The sequence below is a fragment of the Pteronotus mesoamericanus genome, unplaced genomic scaffold, assembly GCF_021234165.1.
Source record: "Pteronotus mesoamericanus isolate MK-2021 breed Mesoamerican mustached bat unplaced genomic scaffold, CSHL_Meso_final scaffold_705, whole genome shotgun sequence".
NCBI lineage: Eukaryota > Metazoa > Chordata > Mammalia > Chiroptera > Mormoopidae > Pteronotus > Pteronotus mesoamericanus.
In genome coordinates, this window is record NW_026555326.1 from 4,632,573 (window position 1) to 4,653,636 (window position 21,064).

At 42.3% G+C, this 21,064-nt stretch overlaps 1 protein-coding gene across 1 annotated transcript; it reads right to left on the bottom strand.

Annotated features, from left to right (window-relative positions):
• Positions 1-201: 201 nt before the first annotated feature.
• Positions 202-9,460, bottom strand: DYRK3 (dual specificity tyrosine phosphorylation regulated kinase 3). Its single transcript, XM_054563403.1, has 3 exons — positions 9,265-9,460; positions 7,341-7,452; positions 202-1,940 (listed from the first exon to the last, which is right to left on the bottom strand). Exons 1-3 carry the CDS (start codon positions 9,339-9,341, stop codon positions 366-368), a joined length of 1,764 nt encoding a protein of 587 aa, XP_054419378.1. The 5' UTR covers positions 9,342-9,460; the 3' UTR covers positions 202-365.
• Between the last annotated feature and the right edge of the window lie 11,604 nt (positions 9,461-21,064).

The window sequence follows — 21,064 nt, forward strand, 5'->3', positions numbered from 1 at the left end:
AGGGGGACCAGAGGGGAGGACTCGTCAGAATACTTTTTGGTATGCCTTCTATCTTGAAAAAAAGGGATTTAAACCAATATACCAACACACATGCTAGTGTAGAACTGACAATAACAACAAAGATACATTGACCTATAAAAAGTCATTTAATGTATATTCCAGGATGGCCAATACAAGCTGGTTAGGTAATTAGCCCTTGAAGAGATCTTTTTTTACAGTTATATAAAAACATTTTGCCTTGTTAAAAAAAAAAAAATCTAGTCTAACAAAAACATCCACCAATGGCTTGTATTCTTCTCCATTTTCAGTTTTGCAAGATAATTAAAAACACATACACATGTCGTCTCTGAGCATATCGCTGCCCATCAGCTGATCAGTTTTGGCAACACACTGCACAGAGGTATGCCTCCATTGGCTTCTGACATTAAGTTAGCTTTAAGCTTATTGGCTATGCCAACAACCGGAGGCAGCTTGGAACCCAGTCCATGGAAAGCATTTGCAGGATTTACTACCCGTTTGCCGGACACCTTCTCAATGGTAAGAGGTCTGGGTGCAGACTTGCTAATCCAAGGGTGCCTTAAGGCTTGAGCTGGGGTCAGGCGGGCAGAGGGGTCCCAGTGAAGACACCTTTTCAAAAACTCTATAAACAAGTAGTCATCACACCCTTTCAGTGCTGTCACCCAGTCTTTGCTGCCTGGGGGACCCCGCTTTTTCCCCCTACGTGAGCGACCCCCCCCAAGCACAACCCTCCCATCTGCCTGAGTAGCCACGGAGCAGTAGCGAGGCAGGCCCTTAGAGTTAATAAAGTGCTTGGCACGTTTGGACTGCTCCAGAAGTTTGGCCGGTGGCATCCCCAGAAGCTCCATCATACAGGCCAACTGGTCTCCTTCATCCTCCCCGGGGAAGAGAGGCTGCCCCGTGAAAAGTTCTGCAAGGATGCAGCCAAAACTCCATATGTCAATGGGCGTGCTATAGCGGCCTCCTAAGATGATTTCTGGAGCTCTGTAGAACCGAGACTGGATATATGTGTAAAGCTTCTGGTACTCGAAGCAGCTGGACCCGAAGTCAATGACCTTGGTTGCACTGCGCCCATGGTGTTTCAGGAGAATGTTTTCTGGCTTCAGGTCACAGTGAATGATCTTATTTTTGTGAAGCGCATCCAAGGATTGCAAAATGGATTGAGCAAACTTTCGTACTAACTGAATGCTAAAACCCTGAAACTTGTTTTTTTTAATTAGCTCGTAAAGGTCTATGCTCAGCAATTCAAAGGCCATGCAAACATGGTTCCGGAATGTGAAACTTTCCAGCATGTGGATAACATTCATGCTACCAGTCTTATCCTGCTTCCTAAGATGCTCCAAAATCCGGATCTCCTCAGCTGCTTGACGATGAAAACGCTTCTCATTGCGCACTATCTTTAGGGCCACGTACTGTCGAAGTTTGTGATCATAGACCCGGGCCACTTGCCCAAAACTCCCCTTGCCAATAATTTTCAGCACCTCATATCGATAAGCTAAATGGTCTCGAGGTACATGAATATAGGCCCCTTCTGCATCATCATACCCCCCATTATTGGGACCACCAAGAACTCCGTGTCTTTTTTTGGCATTTGGACCCACAAAGTAAATTTCTGGATAATTGACAATTTCTGCTTTCTCATAAGCAGTGAGGTGGTGTTTATATTGCTTCAGTGCTTGTTCTGGAGTCAGAGGCACCGCTCTGGGTGCTTTGGGAGAACTGCCGGATTTTACCGTATTCAGGCTCTCTGAACTTTTACCCTGAGAAACAGTAGGAGAGCATTTGTCAGAGTCATTGGTGCCATCTGACTGAAAAGTATCAGCTCTTCTGTTGCCAAATTCTTGAAACAGCTGTTCTACCTTCATTTCACCTCCATTCAGAAAGTGCTGAGTATGATCTCTTGTTAACTGCTCAGTGGTGATCTATGGAAAATAAAAATGAATATAATGTTAAAGTCATTAAAAAAAAAACAAAAGTAGAAGGATAAAAGCCCCAACAAACAACAAAGCATATCCAGTTGTTTAAGTTAAAATGACCCAAAAGTGGGATAAGCAGAAGTCTCTAGAAACTTTGTTATATTAATCCTCAGAGCATTCTAGCCACCCTTAACCCCTGTATATGCTTTGCTTTGTTCAAAACAAGGTGGTTTTTTCACTGTATCCTAATCATTCTAGGTTCCTTCTAATAGGTATGTCTTTCTACTGAGAATCTTTTCACCCCAATCACCCAAATCCTCCACTCTTTCAAGGCCCAATTCAAGCCCTCTCTCCTCCACTTAGAACTACTCCAAGCCCATACTCATTAACCTCACATCTTATCTGCAGCTTTTTTTTTTTTTTAAATCTGGCACTTGATTATATACATATATACTGGTTTATATTTTTTATAAATGCTTTTAAGTACCTTTCCAAATCTGAAAGGCATATAAGCAGGATCGACACAATATATATTAAAGTGTTCTGTAAATAACAAAGTATTATTAAAGAACAGAGGCAGGATTTGAACCCAGGTCTTCTGACTGTCAGTCCAGGGCCCTTGCCATTAACATAACTTGGCACCAGGTTCTCCTACTGCCTGTACTACTGCTCTCAAGTGGGGGAGAATGCTGACCATGGCCTGGAACCAATCAAGGCCCCATCATCATCTTCTCTCAGGTTCTTAAATAAGCTAGTGCAGCCTTATAGCTCAGTTCATTGAATCATAAAAGTTCTAAACTAAAGAGAACTCTTGAGATGACCTAGGCCAATTCTTTATGCATCTGAATAGAATGAGAATCCAATGCCCTGGGGCTTCTTGTAAACCTCCTCTGAAGAGATAGAGTATCTCTCTCCCAGTCACAGGCACGAAAGCCTACTCTTCCTCAGCTGGAGCCCAGGTGATAAAGACAGACTACTACCCTTTTCATTGGATTTTTCTTAACCTTTGCCTGCAAAACACAGCAACCCACAAAAGACAGTCCTACTTATTCCTCTGAAATGAAACAAGATTCTTTGAAATTAGATGGAGGAAAACCAAAACCAAACATACACACACTAAGAAAAATGTAAGAAGGTGCTAGAGGAAAACAAGAGAAAAATGTTAATCCTGTCATTAAAAGCAAACTCTGGGACACGTCAAAGAACATCTCTTTTTCTCAATAAACCCCAAAGAACTGTGCTCAAGATGTGTTTGATAATTTCTGACAGCCTCTATGGTCAGGGGCAGATAATTTCAGGAGATCTCTGAACTATAGTTATAATCTCTAAAAAAATATGATAAAAATTCAAAGCTAATGATCCTAAGTGGCCAAACCTTTAAAAAATAGAATTTTAATATAACCCAAAGAAACAACATCTGGCCTATTACCTTAAATAAATAATAATATAAAAGATGAAAAATATAAACAACAAAAAAGGATAAAAATATTTAAATATTCTGGCATACTCTCTTAAAGACAGCTCCTAATCTAAATTATAAAAGCAAAACATAGTTCTTGCTTCCTCCTTTTAGGTCATTTAATCAACTTAAACATTTATAGATTACTAAAGTTAAGAAATGAGGTATTACACAATTTTACACAAATGGAGCCAGTACAACTACAGTTTTAAAGTAAAGAGATATGGACCAAGAAAAATCTGATACCAAAATAGCTAAGTATCACTAGTCAAAATAACCACACAGACCTGCAGACAGCACCTAAATATCTTGCTAAAATATAAATATGATGCAAGGTTTTTCTCAGCAGTAATTAGTAAGCAGTCAAATAACTACGGGTATTCTTGCTTTTAAGAGTGAAAAAAAGAGGGTCCTACCCATCCAACCAACATTCACATGAACATTCATAGTTCAGTTTCATAAATGTTATAAAAAAACAAACAGGTGTTCTCAAGGCACAATCTATTAGGAGATACTTTGGCTGAATGAGGGAATTATAATTGTTTGGTTTTAGTTAGATTTAAATAACAAAGTGAACATGCATGCACCTCAGCCAGTTTACTTTACAATTTTACTCCCTAACTTAACTGTATCTGAATATGCGCTGTTAGTCTTGGGGACACATCCTGAAGCAGTGTGGAGTCAGAAGGCTGGGGTTGGGGTCCTGACTATACTGCTTAAAAGCTCTACGTCCCTGGGCACTTTGCTTAACCCTGAGCCCAGTATGTTTGTAGAATGTGGACAATACCACCTTAGGATACTGTGTCGATCCAACAACACTAATAATATATGTGAAAGACGCTTACAAGCTATAAAACATTTTAATAACACTAGTAATGATACTTCTCAGAATATTAAGGTTTAAACTCCTATACATCCTCCCTTTCCCCTTTCAGTTCCCCTTCTCTCTGTGGTGCCTTCTTCCATATTGTCAGTCTCCCTCCACTAGACATCCAGCCCTAAACATGCCTTCTGCTCCATCAAGGCCTCCACAACAGGCCTTCCTTTAGGATGCACAGAAACAACTCACCCGCTTTCTCCCCCACTTGCTTTCGACTCACTATACAATTTAACGCGTTACCTCTCCAGAGACATTTGAACTTTAAGGGAAGATCAATGCCTTAACTCAAAGGAGTGACTCCCTAGGAACTGCAGTCATCAACGACAAGCTGGTAGGAAGGGTATTTGTGGTCCAGGGTCCATCCCTGGGAGTTTCACCTACTCTGTCTACATGTAAGGCTGCGCTGGCTCTGGAGGTCTTCGTTTCTGTTTGTGATAAAGAGAGGGTCTCAGGTACAGAACACTAATAAGAACAGATATATAACAGAAATGTAATTTCCACAGAAATTATTACGGTAAGATTTAAAATGTCATATTGATTTTCTGCCTCACAGATTTTCCTAAAAGCGGGCCTAAATATCTCTCCCTGAAAATTGTTACTTTGCCCTCTGGAACACACACACAGGGAAGTATCAAAATTTCATGTGAAAGCCCTCAGACACTTAGAAGGGGCTGAACTGGCCCCTTTAGTATTTTCCAGGTCCACCATCCTTGTGCCAGTCTCCACCTCCCGTGGCTTGTGGCAGGCTCCCTTGCTGTCCTATCCACATTCTCAATACAGGCTTCACTTTATGCCTCTCTCGAACTGTTGCTCCCAGGACAAACTACGATGCTGCAGGTGTAGTTCACTACGGATTATCAAGGTTCCACTCTCCAGTGGATCTGAAAAATTCCAGGAAGGGATTTTTCCACACAGGGAGGGGTTCTCGCTTTAGCGTTCTTTCCTTTCCTGTAAATAACTCAAATATGAACCTGAATCAATTATGTATCAAGCCTGCTGTTCTATAAATAAAATCTTCCTTCCATTGTTCTAGGAGAATCTACCATTTTTACACGTTAGAGTATAACAGTTTTAAAAGACCGTATGTATCTAGTCTGGGTTTATAATCACAATAACCAAGCAATGTATTGATCAACTATACCAAATATCTCAACTATGTAATTTCACATAGCTAGATAATGCCAGATCGATCATGTTTTATTTAAGAATGCTTCACACACACTGTTAATTTGGAGGTCTCTTGACATTTTAAATAGAATCTTCTACTGTGTTAATCCAGTCTTAAGGCTCTTTAGAAATTCAGAAAAGAAAAAAAATCCCTCTCATCCAGATATGAAACACCACCCTCTCTCTAGTTTTTCACCCAAAATCCCTGCAATACAAAACTTAACCCAATAAAAGCCTATGAGCAGATGATCTGTAGTTTACAACGTGAACGTAAGAGCATCTTGGATAAACTATGACGTTAAAAGTCTTTGTGAAAATAGCGATGGGGTGTCGGGATGGATTCATGGCATCATGAACTAGATATAAGTGTAACCAAGAGGTCAAAAAGCATTTTTCAGCGAAGTCTGCAAAGACACCATTGGGTTAGAATCTAAAATCCTGTGTTTCCTAAAAACTGTTACTCTGAATACCATACGGTAAGAAATTCATTTTCAGCCTGAAACATACAATTTAACTGACCTACTAGAAGGTGATTAGCATTAGCAAACTCTGAATTAAAGTTAAAATGAACTTCAAGTCCCATGTTAACACACCAGACTGCTACAGAGAAGTGCTAATTGCCAGCAAGTAACCAAGAAATCTAAAGATCGACCCCACGAACTCTGTGGTTCTGGAGTTCTTGGAGGTTTTTACATATTAAAGAAATAAACTTACAGAGAATGGAAAGGGACCTTACTTCACTCCAGAGAGATTAAATATAGGGTGGGTGACTAGCCTTCCAAATATATTTAGCCCATACTCTGTAATAGTATTAGCCTTGAAAGTAGTGAAAGGTTGATTAGCAAAAGATGACAAAAAGTTGGGAGGAACTATGAAAAATACAAGTACCTTTTTTCATATAGGAACAATTTTAGGCCTTCAACACAGAAACATGAAGGAAAAAATTAGTCTATTCAATTATTCCATTTGTTCCTTAGATGCAGCAAATTTTGAAGTCACAGGATAGCCTGTCCCTATCATGGAACTTGTCCAAACCCTGCTCTCCTCGCTACACTGAGGGAATATAAATTAATTTTTTATTATCTTAAGTAAAACAGTGTCCAAAGCTAAATTTCTGCAGTCTCCAAAATAATTAAATGCCTCAAAAACAAAACTAACCAAACTGTACTGTTATGTTTTATTTATGATCTATAAAATGGGCATCTTCAAACTGATGGTTGCCAGAGAAGTAGAAAAAGGGAAGGAAATCAAGAAGCCCGAACTTTCAGTTATAAAATAAGTCACAGGATGTAAAGTATAGCATAGGGAGTATAGTCAACAGTATCATAACTACGCATGGGGCCAGTTGGTACCAGACTTAACACTTTGATCACTTGGTAAGGTACATAAATGTAGAATCACTGTGTTTTACACCTGAAACCAATATTATATGTCAATTATAATTAAAAATAAATTTTAAAACCAAAAATAAAACTAAAAAATGGTTCTCTTTAGCATGCATATAATAAGCTAAAACTACATTTTATATTGTAGAGGAAAAACCTATAGATCTACGAATCCAGGGATATTTTATATTCCTTGTTTTTCTTAAATGGAGCCTTTGAATACCTATATATATCATCTTATAACAAAATAAACATTACCTAGATAAAAGTAGCATATTATTTTTTTCCTAATGCCATGTAGTTATCCCAATGGTAGACGTAGTTGGTCTCCAAATCCTAATCAATCTGAAAACCTAAACTCAGACCACAGAAGTTATTCTTCCAAAGTAAAAAGTAAACCAAAAGGAAACAAAGAGTCTGGGTTGCCAGCGATATGTAACTGTACCTTGGGCATTAAGTAGCACTTCCTCCTTTCCAAGACAATTATAGCACAAAGAATTATTTCATTTACTTACATTTAGTCTTCTAGGTAGAGGTGGTTCAGAAGGATTGCAGAGAACATTTGAACAGGGTGGGCATTTGGTTTCATCTATCATCATGAAGGTATCATAGACACCATCCCCCAACCTAGTTGAAAGGATTACAGATAAAATCTGTTAGTAACTAAAGTACATAAATTTCTATTTCCAAAACATCCTGTAACTGCTTCACATCTACTACAAAGACTAATGAATACAAATAAATGTCTACACTGCATTTTGGCACTGAATACAAACAAATGGGGTGTTTGGCAGAGGTAAAAAGGAAACCCAAGTTTTCTTTCCTTTTCTGACAAGAAAGTATAGCATTTCTAAGTCTGTACTTTGAAATAGTTAAAACAAGTCTTACTGGATGTTGTTAAAAAGAAAGGCTATCAAAAGGATCTCATTTAACTTACTAATTGAAAATGAAGGCTAGTTTGAATCTGAAGCCTAAAAACTGACCAGAATATGGGGGGCAGGGGCAGGCGGAGGGACAAAAAACAGAAGTAACTGTATTTTCCAGACTTGGATTCTAATCTCAGCTCCACCACTGGCTGCCCTGCATTCCTCCTGAGCCTGTTTTCCACATGCTATAATGGGAATGATAATTCCACTCAACACTCCCTGGCTCTTCCAGGCAAGAAATAAAAGGCCGCCTTAGAACTGTCACCGTCGTCGTCTTTAACTTACTTACCTACTTAACATCTACATTATTTGTAGAAAAATACAGTGAAAATGACAGCAAATATTAAGGGATCCTCTAAATTTCAAAATGCACTAAATTTTATTTCTTTGTATCCACTCCATTTTCTGGTAGATGGTGGAAACTAAATGCTAAATGATGAAGGATGGATCATTTCTTCTTTAACGCTGTGTCTCCACCATGGTTAAGAAAACACAAAAGATGATTTATTTAATCCACAAGATGGCCCTAAATAATGTATTTCATCTGCCCCTAAGAACGTGAATTTCCCAGCTACACACATCAGCATTTCATTATTTCATTTTTACATGATATACAAGGATGATAACCGAATTACATGGAAAGACTATTTAAAAATCTTGTAAACTATGCTGGAGTATTTCAGTTGAATTTAAAAACTGTTTTGTAAAATTAGTTTGAGTGTTATTAATTGATGTGTTACAGGAATACAAACAGTAAAAAAAAACCACTACAAATATTTTTGAAATGTTCTTTCAAAACATGCTCATATTCTGACAGAACCATTTACATCTTAAACGGAAACTGCTTCACTGACATGAATCAAAAATTCTGGATGTGACTCTTTGCCAACAATACCAATAAAACAAAACGGGACAGACGTCCGCATTTAAAGAGAAAAAGGTACAGACCTACAGATTTCTTTCAATCGCCATTGGAAACTACCCAAAAGAAGTCTCCATCCATGCAAATGAAGCGAGGAGGGGGCTCCATGCAAGGTGCAGACTCCCTCAAAATTGGATCCACCCAAAGCCCCACCAGCAGAGCCTCTCACCTGCATATCCCGAGCCAAACCGCACCCCTGACGCGAAGCCCCAAGAGTTCAGCCCTCGGTTACCGGCTCGGAGCAACAAGGCTTCTATGAACGCGACTGCGCCCTGTCTCCCCGACTTGCTAAAAGGTCCCAGCTCCTCATTGTTCTGTAGCGTGTACCTCCGGTCTAGGTCTTCAGGGCTCACCGCGAGGGTGGGAGCGCCGCCTCCCCTAAATTCGCCCAGCTCCCTCCCCGGCTCTCGGGGGATGGGGGGAGGGGAACTGATGAGGAGGAAGAGGAGGGTCGGTTCCCGGGACGCGATCAGAGACCCCTTCCTCCGTCCCTCCTGCTGCGGTCCAGACCTTCCCCACCCCCCTACCTCGCCTGCCAGCGCCAGCCGCTCAATCGGGCACCCCCAGCCCGTTACCCAGCGGCGCCGTTACCTCCGCTGCTGGGGCGGCAGTCCGGCTCCGGGCGGCCCCGCATCCTTCCGCCCGGGCCCGCGAGCTGTGCCTCCCATCCCCTAGCTCGGGACCCCCGGGGGGAGGGGCGGCGGTTGGAGGGTCCGGCGAGCAGCGTCCACTCGCGCTGGGGCGGCTGCCTCCTGGGCCGCGACGCTCCCCGGGGGACTCTCGTGCAGACACTGCAGCGCCGCGTGCCTTCGCTCGCGACTGGCCGGGGCGCGGAAGGAGTGGAGAAGAGGCGGGGCGGGCGGGGGAGCCGAGTGGTGGCCTAGCAACCGCGGCACGCCCTGGTAAACGCCTCCGCGCAGAGACACGTGACGCACGGAGGCGGACCCGAGGCCTCTCCCCACCGCGCAGGCTCTGGGAGGTTCAAAGCGGGGAGCTACCTCCCAGGCCGACGCCGCCGCCGGCGGCCGAGGGCGGTGGCTGGTGGGCGGGGGAGAGTGGCCCCGTCGGAGGATAGTGAAAATGGCACCTAGTCTGCATTTCTACCCCAGAATCCGCTGTTCCTTAACACGTCGCATCCTGGGATTCTAAAACCTCTTCTGAATATGAATTTTAAAATGAATGAAAAAAAATGTATGATTATTTAGACTTCCCTACTGAGCCCTCCCCGCGAAAGAAGTTACATAGGAGGGCAATAATTATAAATCAGGTAGTGACATTATCAGTGCTTTCGAACGTTACACTGTTTTATTTGATCTTACTAACCATACCAGATGACAGCCCTCTTTTACAGATTTCAGCTCCCTTTTCCGGGATGTAAATTGAGGACTGAGTCCCCTGCAATGGGATTCTGCGGATGGTAGGGCTCCAAGAGCCATTCTAGGGATGAGAAAACTGAGGCCTGAGGAGCCGTGCCTCGTAATGATCTAGTTGGCCAAACCTGAGCTAGAACTGTGCAAATTCCCAGCCTCCTCCTGCTGCACCAGACCCCCTGGAAGGAGGCTTTTCCGGTCGTTTTCTTTGGAATGTGTGTGTGGGCAGGGGTGGGGGGTGAGGCGGGGGTCTTTTATGAAAAGTTAAGACGCGTTAGTAACATCAGTGTTAAACGGATTTTGATAGTCGGAACAAAAGTGAGAGGGATAGATGTTAAAATAGAATACAAGTATTGTTTTCTTGAGCGAGGTATCCAATAGGATTTTCTAAACCTGCAAAGCACGAGGCCATCTGACCCTCAAGAACAGAACCAAATTGCAGTTTTGCAAATGCCGAACAAGGGCGCCACCTGGTGGGGCTTAGGGAACTCATGGACCCAAACCAAGGTCCATAAATTGAAAATTTCCATCCAAGGCTCATTTCCGTGTGACTAAAAGTCACATTTCCTGTTCTCCTCCCAAGTAAACATACTTTTAAAATCCAAAGGCTCTTCACTTATTAAATTAAGGCTGTATTAGTTTGGGGAATTTTATTCTTTGTGGTCAATGTTGCTTTAGCCTCTGATATAAATAAAAATGTTTTCTTCCATGATGCTTTTAAAATTTTTTCTAATTTTGTAAATAGGTTCCTCTCCGTCTCTCTCCCCCCAAGCAATCTTGCTTTCATATAGATTTGTATTTGGGCTCCTATGGAAGCTTTTGTTTAAAGAAAGTTCCATGATAACAAGAGGTTTGGACTAGATTGTTGTTGAGGTCCCTTTCAGCTCTAAGATCGCAAAATTCTATTAAATAATCGCTCTTCTTAGTACTTATGTGGACACCTCAGACTACTTTACTGCCCTAAACATTCCAACGGGACTTGCCCCACAAGTTTTCTTATAACCTCACTCAGGATCACTGCTTTGAGAGGACTGGACCTCCAGTCTGTGCTGCAGACGTCGGTCTTTGAGCCACACGCAGACATCTCCGCTCCCTTTCCAGCCCCTGAGGTGGGAAACACAGAGGCCTCCTTTATCTTTAGGCTGTTGTTCCCTTGGTCAAGGGAGAGAGGATTCCTTGAGCTTGCTGGAGTCTCATAAACTTCTAACCTTAGTGACCCAAGTACTTTCCAATATTTCTTCAAAGAGTCCCTGTTTTTAACCATGTGACTGGTTTAAGTCTCCCACTGAGCTACTGCTCTGTGCCCTCCCTCTCCTGAACAGGCATTTCCCATACCATTCATGCCCTTTCTTCTCCTCCAAAGCCCCACTCAAGAGTAGTTCAAAATCTCCATTATCTTCCTCCACGCAGATAATTCCAGATTTACCTACCATGGATTAGTCGGATATCATATAAGATACCTGCCTACCCTTTGAAGCCAGTTCTAAAACATCTGCAAAATAAGGAACCTCTGACAAGCCAACAATAAATGAAACTATTTCAGGATCTCCAAAGATGATTGGGTCATTCAGAATGTGATAACAGCAGTTTCAAAGGCAGGAGTTAAGAAAACATTCCAGTGGCCACATTCTTCTGGAATTTTGTTGGTGAGTTACGTTAAGTTTAACTCATTTCATTGGTATAAATTATTCTTTTGCAGCATGATGTGCCATAATGCATAGTATGACATATGAATCATAAAATTGGAATGCATTTTTAAAAATCATGTGAAGCTCACTCTTTTCCCCAAGCTATTCACCTGAGCCCCAGAAACATGTACTTGCTATTTTTTCAGAAACACAAAAGTCTACCTCACTGAAACACTAAAGCCATGTTTTATTTTTCTAGAGCCTTAGAAAACTGTCTCTCTTCCGAAGGTACCACAAATTTAGTGGCTTAAAACAACACAGATTTAATATCTTACAGGTTTTATCTTTAAAACCTCACTCACTTCTCGTTCTCTCTCTTTGTAAGCTTTGAAAGATGCCCCTATTGATACTTCTGAATCTTGAAAACAAAAACAAAAATAACAAGCAAAATCCTTGTGCTTCTTCCAGTACTGTGTCTCCTAAACCCTAAAGGTTGGCCTTATTAATCTCTAGTATCAGAAACATACTTCTTTTTTCCAAATCTCTGCCATCTCTTTTCACTTGCTCCTCAGTCAGCATGACCAGTTCCACCTACAGCCCTTGAGGGGCAAAATGAAACTACATTTCTCAAGTCTTAAAACCTCACCAGCACACTTTCTAATGGATATTACTATTTATTAAGTATTTATTATGTTCCAGGCACCCTCTGAGTGCTTTACATATATTTTCTCACTTAAAATTCACAACAATTCTGTGAGATAACTATTGTCCCTATTTTACACTTCAGAATACAATCTTGGAGGTGAATAACTTGTCTAAGGTCACCCAGCTGGCGTGTGGTGAATTGGAGTTCAAACCCTGGTCTAGTTCATTCTAAAACCCACTCCCTTCACTTGCCTGTATATTGCCTGTCAGGGCAGCTCAGGCTAGATCACTGGATCCTTTGAACTCTGTGACATACAGTTTCTCTTGATCTAAGATTCCAAAGTGTGGTAGACAGAATAATGATTCTCCAATATGTCCATGTCCCAAACCTAGAACTTGTGAATATGTCACCTTAAATGCCAAAAAGGGCCTTTGCAAATGTGATTAAGTTAAGGATCTTGAGCTGGGGAGATTATCCTAGATTATCCTGTTGGGCTTGATAAAATCATTAGGGTCCTTATAAACTGGAAGAGGAAAGCAGGAGGGACAGAGAAGGAGATGTGACAATGGGAGCAGAAGTCAAAGAAAAAGAGAGAGATTTTGAGATGCTTGTTTTTGGTGTTGAAGGTGGAGGAAGGAGCCACGAATCAATAAATGAAGGTGGCCTCTAGAAGCTGGAAAAGGCAAGGAAACAGATTCTCCCCCAGACCCTTTAGAAAAAATGCAGTTCTGCCACCAACTTCTTTTTGGATTCCTGACCTCCAGAACCGTAAGATATTAAATTTGTGTTGTTCTAAGCCACTAAATTTGTGGTACCTTAAAAACCTTAGGTACTGTAATAGATTAAACATAGCCACACATCCTTTGCAGCAGCTCCAGGTAAGTGGGGAGACTATTTTTCCAGTTCTTGAATCTAACTAGCCACGTGACTTGCTTTGACAAATGGAAAGTGACAGAATTGGTTTGTATGATTATGAGTTTAGGCCTCAGGAGACCACAGCTTCTCTCTCATGCTATCAGATGCTGCCACCACGTGGACAAATCCAAACTAGATTGGTGCAGAACCCTCAGCCAACACCACTGTCAGCAGCAAGCAAGGGAGGCCATCAGCAGAGTGGTGCTGTCAGACGACAGCAGTCACACGAGGATCCCAAGCAAAGACAGCAGAAGAACCAAACCCACAAGCCCAAATCCATGATTTGGGCAAATCAAATTACTATTTTAAGCCACTGAGTTTTGGGATGCTGCAGTAAATAAATAATGCCAGTACTTTTGAAAAATATCAATTCCTACCTCCCCTCACTACCCTCCAATCCCACCAGATCTAATGATTAAGAATTTCTTGGTAAAGGGCCCCGCTGGTATTTTTGTTGTGGCTGTTGTTCACCTACCAGGTTTGGAAATCACTAGTGTAGACCTTGGAGACCAAGACCTATTGGACCTTGGAAACCCACTAAACCTGTGTTCCTCCCCCTCGTCCAAAGATATTTTCTTTTCATTGCTTTTAGAGAGAGAGATGCCAGAGAAAGAAGCATCAATTGGTCACCTCCCGAGCGCCCTCCCTACGCCTCCAGACAGGGCATCAAACCTGCCACCTGGGTACGTGCCCTCACTGGGAATCAAGCCAGCAAACTTTTAGTTATGGGATGACACGCCAACCAACTGAGCCACCCCAGACAGAGCTAAACCTGTTTTATTCATGGCACCTGGGCCAAGGAAATCTATTCTCTATCACTTATGCACAGGTTGGGACTTTTTCTACTGCAAGTATTTTTAAAAAATGTAACTGCTAAAATAAAACGTATTACAAACATTAAAAAAATTTTAAGCATTAGGGCTAACTTCAGGCATGGTGTGTGCCTGTCCTCTCTCCATTTCTTGGCTCTGTGCTCCTCCATATTGACTTCATTCTCTAGTTTCTTCTGTCCAAACAAAATGATCAATTCAGTGGAAAATCTCTCCCAGTAGTGTCCAGAACATCTCATTGTATACCATTGGCTTTGATAGAGTCCATTCTTGAACCAAACCCACGGCCTGGAAGTGCAATGCGCTGACGGGTCAGGCCTGAGCCACCTGGAGCCAACAGCAGCGTCACCTATAGAACATAGACAGAAAGTTAGGGAGACACGGATTCTGCAGAGAAAAATTGCTATAGTGGGTTCCAGAAAAGGGATAAATGGATGTTGGGCAGGGAAACCAACGGATATTCACTACAGCTGGACATTGGAGATTAGCCCCTTTGGTGTCACCTAAATCCTGGTCCACATCAGGCTCACCTGGCTACTGGAAATCTTGCACTTCCTCAAATCTCAAATGCCTGGACACCAAGCTCTGAAAAACATCTCACTATGTCTCCTGAATAATGGACAGAAGAGGTCCTCAAAAATGCCCCCCATGCACTGTCAAGCAATTTGTAAAGTGCTTTCCATGTATGATAATTTAAGCCCAGGGACTAAGGGCTCTACCAACATGTCTCTATGGTTGTAATCCTCCAATTTAATGTACCTCTTTGTTTTATTATAAAAAGCCAGATTAAAGGATGTTCTAGTCAAACATTTTCCCAGAAAGCTAATCAATTAGGGGAGTAAAAATTAACTAGAAATGTACAAAGATGGAGAATAATGTTTTTGTCTGAATTACTCACATGGAGACAATCCTTTGTGCCTGGAAGAAATACGTGGATAGGAGCCTTGTGAGAACAGTTGGGGGACAAGCAAAAACTCCCAAGAAACATTCAGAAACACTGATGGTGTCTAAAGTGCCTTAGAAGGAGGGTGGGTCCACTTGTCTGCAGGGATTTAGAAGTCTTCTCTCCCCTCTCCCCTGCCTCGCTCAGCTCCTCCTCTGAATAAAGAAGCAAATATCTGGGTTTGAGGGGAAATCCAGATATTTCCACTTGCCCTGATTATAATGATATGTGCATGGGTCCGCCTCACTTTGTGAGACAGGGACCTTGTTTTATTAAATGGTGAATGGATTAAGTATACATTGGTAGTTATAAGAGTCACATGGATGTAAAGTACAGCTAGGGAATATAGTCAATATTGCAATAGCTATGCATGGTGCCAGATGGGTATTTGAAATATCATGGGGAACACTTTGTATAGTATATGATTGTCTGACCACTATGCTGTACATCTGAAATTAATACAGAATATTGAACATAAATTGAAATTGAAAAATGAAAAAATAATTTTCATATTCTCCATATCAAGCACAGTACCCAGCATGCAGTAAGCTCTCAGTGATGTTGATGTCACCAGCATTTTAGAAACTGCCCCCTGATAAATGGAAATCTCTGTCTTACAATCCGCTACTCTTCTGCAAAATTGTATTACTTGTGGGCCACCCTGACCCGGAGGTCTTCACTTTTGTTTGCTTGCTTACTTTTTAAGACAAAAGCCTGCTCTTGCCCATAAAGCCTAGAAACACAGCCCCTCTAGACTGAGTTCCCTCAAGGAACCGCAGGGAATGGGAAACATGTTTCCACTGGGCCCTGGAAAGTGGCCTCTTTCCTTCTGCTGCCGGGGTGCCTCCTGGGTTTCTCCGCTGCCCAGCGCCCCAAGGCCGCTGTCTCGCCCGAATCACCAACATTTGCTGCTCTTCTGGCTGCCGACAGCACTACTGAATTGGGAAATTACAGTTTTCAATGAGGAAAAAAATCGCCCGTTTAAAAAACTGCACTTATACAACTGGTTTGTGCTTCTTTAACAAACTGAGCGTGAAGTTCAAGAACGGCACAGGGACGGGAGAGCAGCCGGTCCTCACACGGGGCAGGGCGTGCCCAGAAATGTCACGGCTCTGGTAACTGGAGACAAATGGAGAGGAAACTTGTCTTTTGTAAAATTGACCTCTAAAAGAGGAGAATGTTCTCATTTTCCCTGGGCTTTAATCATTAGAAGGCAAGACATTGTATACTCTCACACAGTCCTTGATTAAACAAATGGCTTTATTTGTAGAACAGCCCGTACTTCCTGGGAGACACCATAAACATTAATGAGATCCAAAAACCATAGTTTCAGCTTCCTGTCCTCCAGACATGTGCACCAAAATCAGACAATGTTCATCAAGTGTCCTTTTGTAGACAACGCCCTTTGCTTGGTGCCTAGAAGGTTCCAGATCTTCAGTTCCACACCATGATCCTATGGATGCTCCCTCTTTCTCCTCTGTTTTTTTTTTAAATATTTTATTGTTTATGCTATTACAGTTGTCCCAATTGCCCCCCACCCCCTCCACTCAGCCCCACACTCCCTCAGGCAGTCCGCACACCATTGTCCATGTCCATGGGCCACGCATGTTCTTTGTCTAATCCCTTCACCTCCTTACAACCAGTCCCCCATCCCCCCCCCTTACAGCTGTCAGTCTGTTCCATGTTTCTATGCCTCTGATTCTATTTTGCTCATTAGTTTATTTTGTTCATTAGATTTCACATATAAGTGAGAGTATATGGTATTTGTCTTTCACTGACTGGCTTATCTCACTTAGTATAATGTTCTCTGGGTCCATCTAGGTCTCAAAAGGTAAGAGTTCCTTCTTTTTTACTGCTGAGCAGTATTCCATTGTGTGAACGTTCCATAGATTTTTTTTTATCCACTCTTTTATCTACTGATGGGTACTTAGGCTGTTTCCAGATCTCGGCTATTATAAATAATGCTACTATGAACATAGGGGTGCATATGTTCTTTCGAATTGGTGTTTCAGGATTCTTAGGATATATTCCCAGAAGTGGAATCGCTGGGTCAACAGGCAGTTCCATTTTTAATTTTTTGAGGAAATTCCGCACTGTTTTCCACAGTGGTTGCATTCCCACCAACAGTGCATGAGGGTCCCCATCTCTCTCCACATCTCTCTCCTTTGTTTTTCTTTCACCAAGGACCAAACTTCTTGGCTCACAAGCATCAAATTCACACCTATTATAGGAATTTAACAGTTTCCATCCACTTTTCCTAAATAATTTCTTCTCTGGTTCCACCTGCCTTCCCTGGACTGCACCTACCAGGTCATCAGCATATTTCACTGTGGGACCAGGTCTGTAGGCACGGCGTTAGTATGTCCTATGTAAAATCTGAGACACACTGATGTTAAAAAAATTACTCACTTTTCCTCTGAAATTCAAATTTAACTGGGCACCTTGTATTTTTGTTTGCAAAACCTGGCAATCCTAGCTGTAGGGAATAAAATCTTCGTCTGAAATACTTTGAATTAAACTTGAAATTTGGTCTTAGAAAAATCACCCTAAGTAACTCCCCTCTCCCACTTTCTCCCCAAAACACACTCTCACACCCACTCAAATGTATATAATCTTATTCCTTAAATCTTTTTTTAATTTTTGAATTTTTTTAATGGATCAGTTGCCTCCTGGACATGCCCAGACCGGTAACTGAACCCACAGCCTAAGGCATGTGCCTTGTCCAGGAAGCAAACTCACAAACTTTCAGCCGTGGGATGACTCTCAACAAACTGAGCCGCACCGGCCAGGGCTATTTACTAATTTTTTAAAGTCAATTTTACACCCAGAAAGTGCATGGATCTTGAATGTATGTGTTGATAAGTTTTGACAAATGTGTATCCCTGTGAAATACACACCCTAATCAAGATACAGACTATTTCTATAACCCCTTTGTGCCCCTTTCCAGTTAATTCTCATACCCCAGAGACAACCACCACAGATTAGCTTTATTTGTTCTTGAGCCTCACACAAGTGTTATCGTGAGCACTCTTCAGTGTCTGGCTTCTCTCTCTCAACATGATGCTTTCAAGATTCACTCATGTAGTTGCACGTCTCAGTAGCTGGTTCTTTTTTTTAGGTGGAGGTTCTGTTTGTTTATTTGTTTGTTTTTTCCCTCCATAGGGTTGTTCCTTCATAGGAAGGACAGTCAGAAAAAAACAATTTTATTTATATAAAATTTACAAAAAAGCTATAATCTAGTTAGCACATGGAGAATTTTGGCAGTCTGATTAACCTTCTCAGAATTGTTTTCCTTTCCTTTTCTTTTTTTGTTATTGTTCAAATACATTTGTCTCCATTTTCCTGCCACCATTTCCCCCTGCCTCCCCACGCCCCCGCCTGCCCCCCGCCCCCGCCTCAATCCTTTTGCACTTTGGCTTTGTCCATGGGTCCTTTATACATGTTCCTTGACTTGACCCTTCCCTTCTCTTCCCCCGCCCCCCCCCCCTTGATTCTGTTGGTTTCTTTTTTGTTTCAGAGTTGCTGGTTCTTTTTTTTTTTCAAAAAAAATTTTTATTGTTATTCTATTATAGCTGTCCCAATTTTTCCCCTCTTTGCTCTCCTCTGCCCAGCCCACCCCCTCGTAGTGGTTCATTCTCTTTAAGGAGTAGGAGTCCGATGAGTAGACAGACCACTATTTGTTTATCCAGTTTCCTGTCAATGAACATTTGGGCTGTTTCGACTTTGGGGCTACTATGCTTAAAGTTCCTATGAACATTGTGTACAGACCTTTCGTGAGCCTATGTTTTCATTTCTCTTGTATTAGATTTCCAGGGCTGTTGTTAACAAATTGCCACAACTGGATGGTTACTGAGAATAACAGACATTTACTCCCTCTCAGGTTAGGAGGCCAAAAGTCTGGAAGGTGGCAGCGTAGCTGGTTTCTTCTAGGGGCTTCAAGGGAGACTCTGTTGATGTCCCTCTTCTAGCTCCTGGTGGTTGCCAGCAATCCTTTGTGTCCCTTGGCTTGCAGCCTCATCGCTCCAGTGCCTGCTTCTGTTGTCACATGTCAGTAGTCATTTGCAGCCTGAGGGACAGTGGAGTGGAAGGTGGGTAGAAAAGCAGGAAATGGGGCAACTTGACTGGCTGTGCCAATTCTTGCCTCGAGCCTAAATTTACAGGCTCCCTGCAGGCTGGGCCTACCAACCTTAGACTGGGCTGAGACCACTGAGCTGGCAGTGTAAACAAAACAAGCACACACCAACGCCTGCAGCCATGAAGCTGATGTTCCTGGCCTTCTTCCCATAGTTTACCCCTCTGTATATCCACCCCTTTAGGAGCTTTACATCCTCCATCCTGCTCATCTTCCAGGAGTGTTGCCCAGTCCCAGAATCTAGAAACTCTTGCTTTCAAATCCTCTAGATAGGAAACACTAAACAAAAGCCAGCCTGTCTGGGCTTGGCCTTGCTGTACAGAACACAACACAAGAGGAACTATGACATTCAGAAAAATGTTCACAGTGCTTGTCCCTTCCTTTCCCCTGGGTCTCTTTTATTTATGTCCTCTGTGTGTGATTTGTGCAGTTATACCTGGTTTTAATTACAGGACCCAAAAGTACTGTAAGCATCAGTTAAAAAGAAATATTTCTCTTGGGCTCAGGTAGCATTTGAAATCCTGACTTTGAAGTTTAGGAAGCATCTTGACTCAGCCCCAGAGCTTTGAGTCTAGACTCTGCCAGTCCACTGCCTGGTCTTCCCTTAAAACGCACGTCTAACTTCAGGGCTTCCAGCCCCCTCCGACACCCTTGTACTTTGCCTTTCCCTTCTCCCTGCCATGGAATCAGGTCAGAAGCTTAAAGATCCGTGGGAGCATTGGCCATCGTTTAAGGCAGGTTTCCTTTATTTCATAGAGTTTTCCTAGAGTCCATTAGGTTCTAAGAGTTTCCAATGACAGGTTTCTGCCACAGGTTGTGGAGAACATCTTCACCTCAAATCAGTCCTTCCAGATCTATCCCAGGCAGGGAAATAACTAACTTCCTGAGATGCAGAAGGTTTTACTTCTGGGCAGCTATAGGATCTTTTTCTGCCCACTTGCTAGTGTCAGAAGGCTCCTACTGGTCTCACCTGGGATACTCCAGATCCATTCACCTTTGGGGTGTGAGCTGGGGGAGGCCATGAAGAAGAAAGGGGATTTTAAAAACCAAGCAGAATATGTAGTTTGGGCAGTCCCAGCAAGTGAGAAAAGACAGGAGGGCATCCTACTCACAAAGAAAATCTTCACACTCCTGAAGCTGTGTTGGCATGTGAGGCAGGCTGGCTGGGAAGCGGGTGCCTCTGTTCTCACAGGAGGTGCGCTGGTCTCAGCCAGTCGCCAGCCTGGCCAGGGAGATCGGGCAATAGAGCAGTGCTGAGCTGGCCCTGGTGGCTCTCTGCCTTCTGTGAGACGGGCTTGTTGTCTGGTTTTGCAAGAGCAAGGCCCTGATGTATAGGCCTTCGCCTACTGTGTCTCCTCTTTCCATTGTGGGTTCAGTAGGGCCTCCCCATTAATAAAAAATCCACAGAGTCACAGATTTCCTGGCAAAGGTTTTTTCCTATTAAAGCTCCTCCCTGCCATCTACCTCTCCAACTTTGCATTAGTCAACCATCTTAGGCTTTTAAATTTTCAATTTTTGTAGAGACGTAAAGTACATAATAGGGAATATAGTCAATAATATTGTAATAACTGTGCATGGTTCCAGGTGGGTACTAGACATATCGATCACTTCATAAGTTATTTAAATATCTAACTGCTATGCTGTACACCTAAAACTAATATAATATTGAATGTCAATTGTAATTGAAAAGTAAAAATAAAATTAAAACAAAATTTCAATTTTCATATTGTAAGCAAAAGAGCTAGTGGAGGATGATTTCCTGGGAGAAGAGTTTGGCTGCACATAGCTATGGGTTCTATCCCAGTGACACAAACAAGCTGGCTTATTTCAGGATGCACTAGGACTGAGAAATGTTTGAGGTCCTATATTAGTTAATTGCTTCATAACAAACCATCCCCAAACTTAACAACTTAAAACAAAAATTACT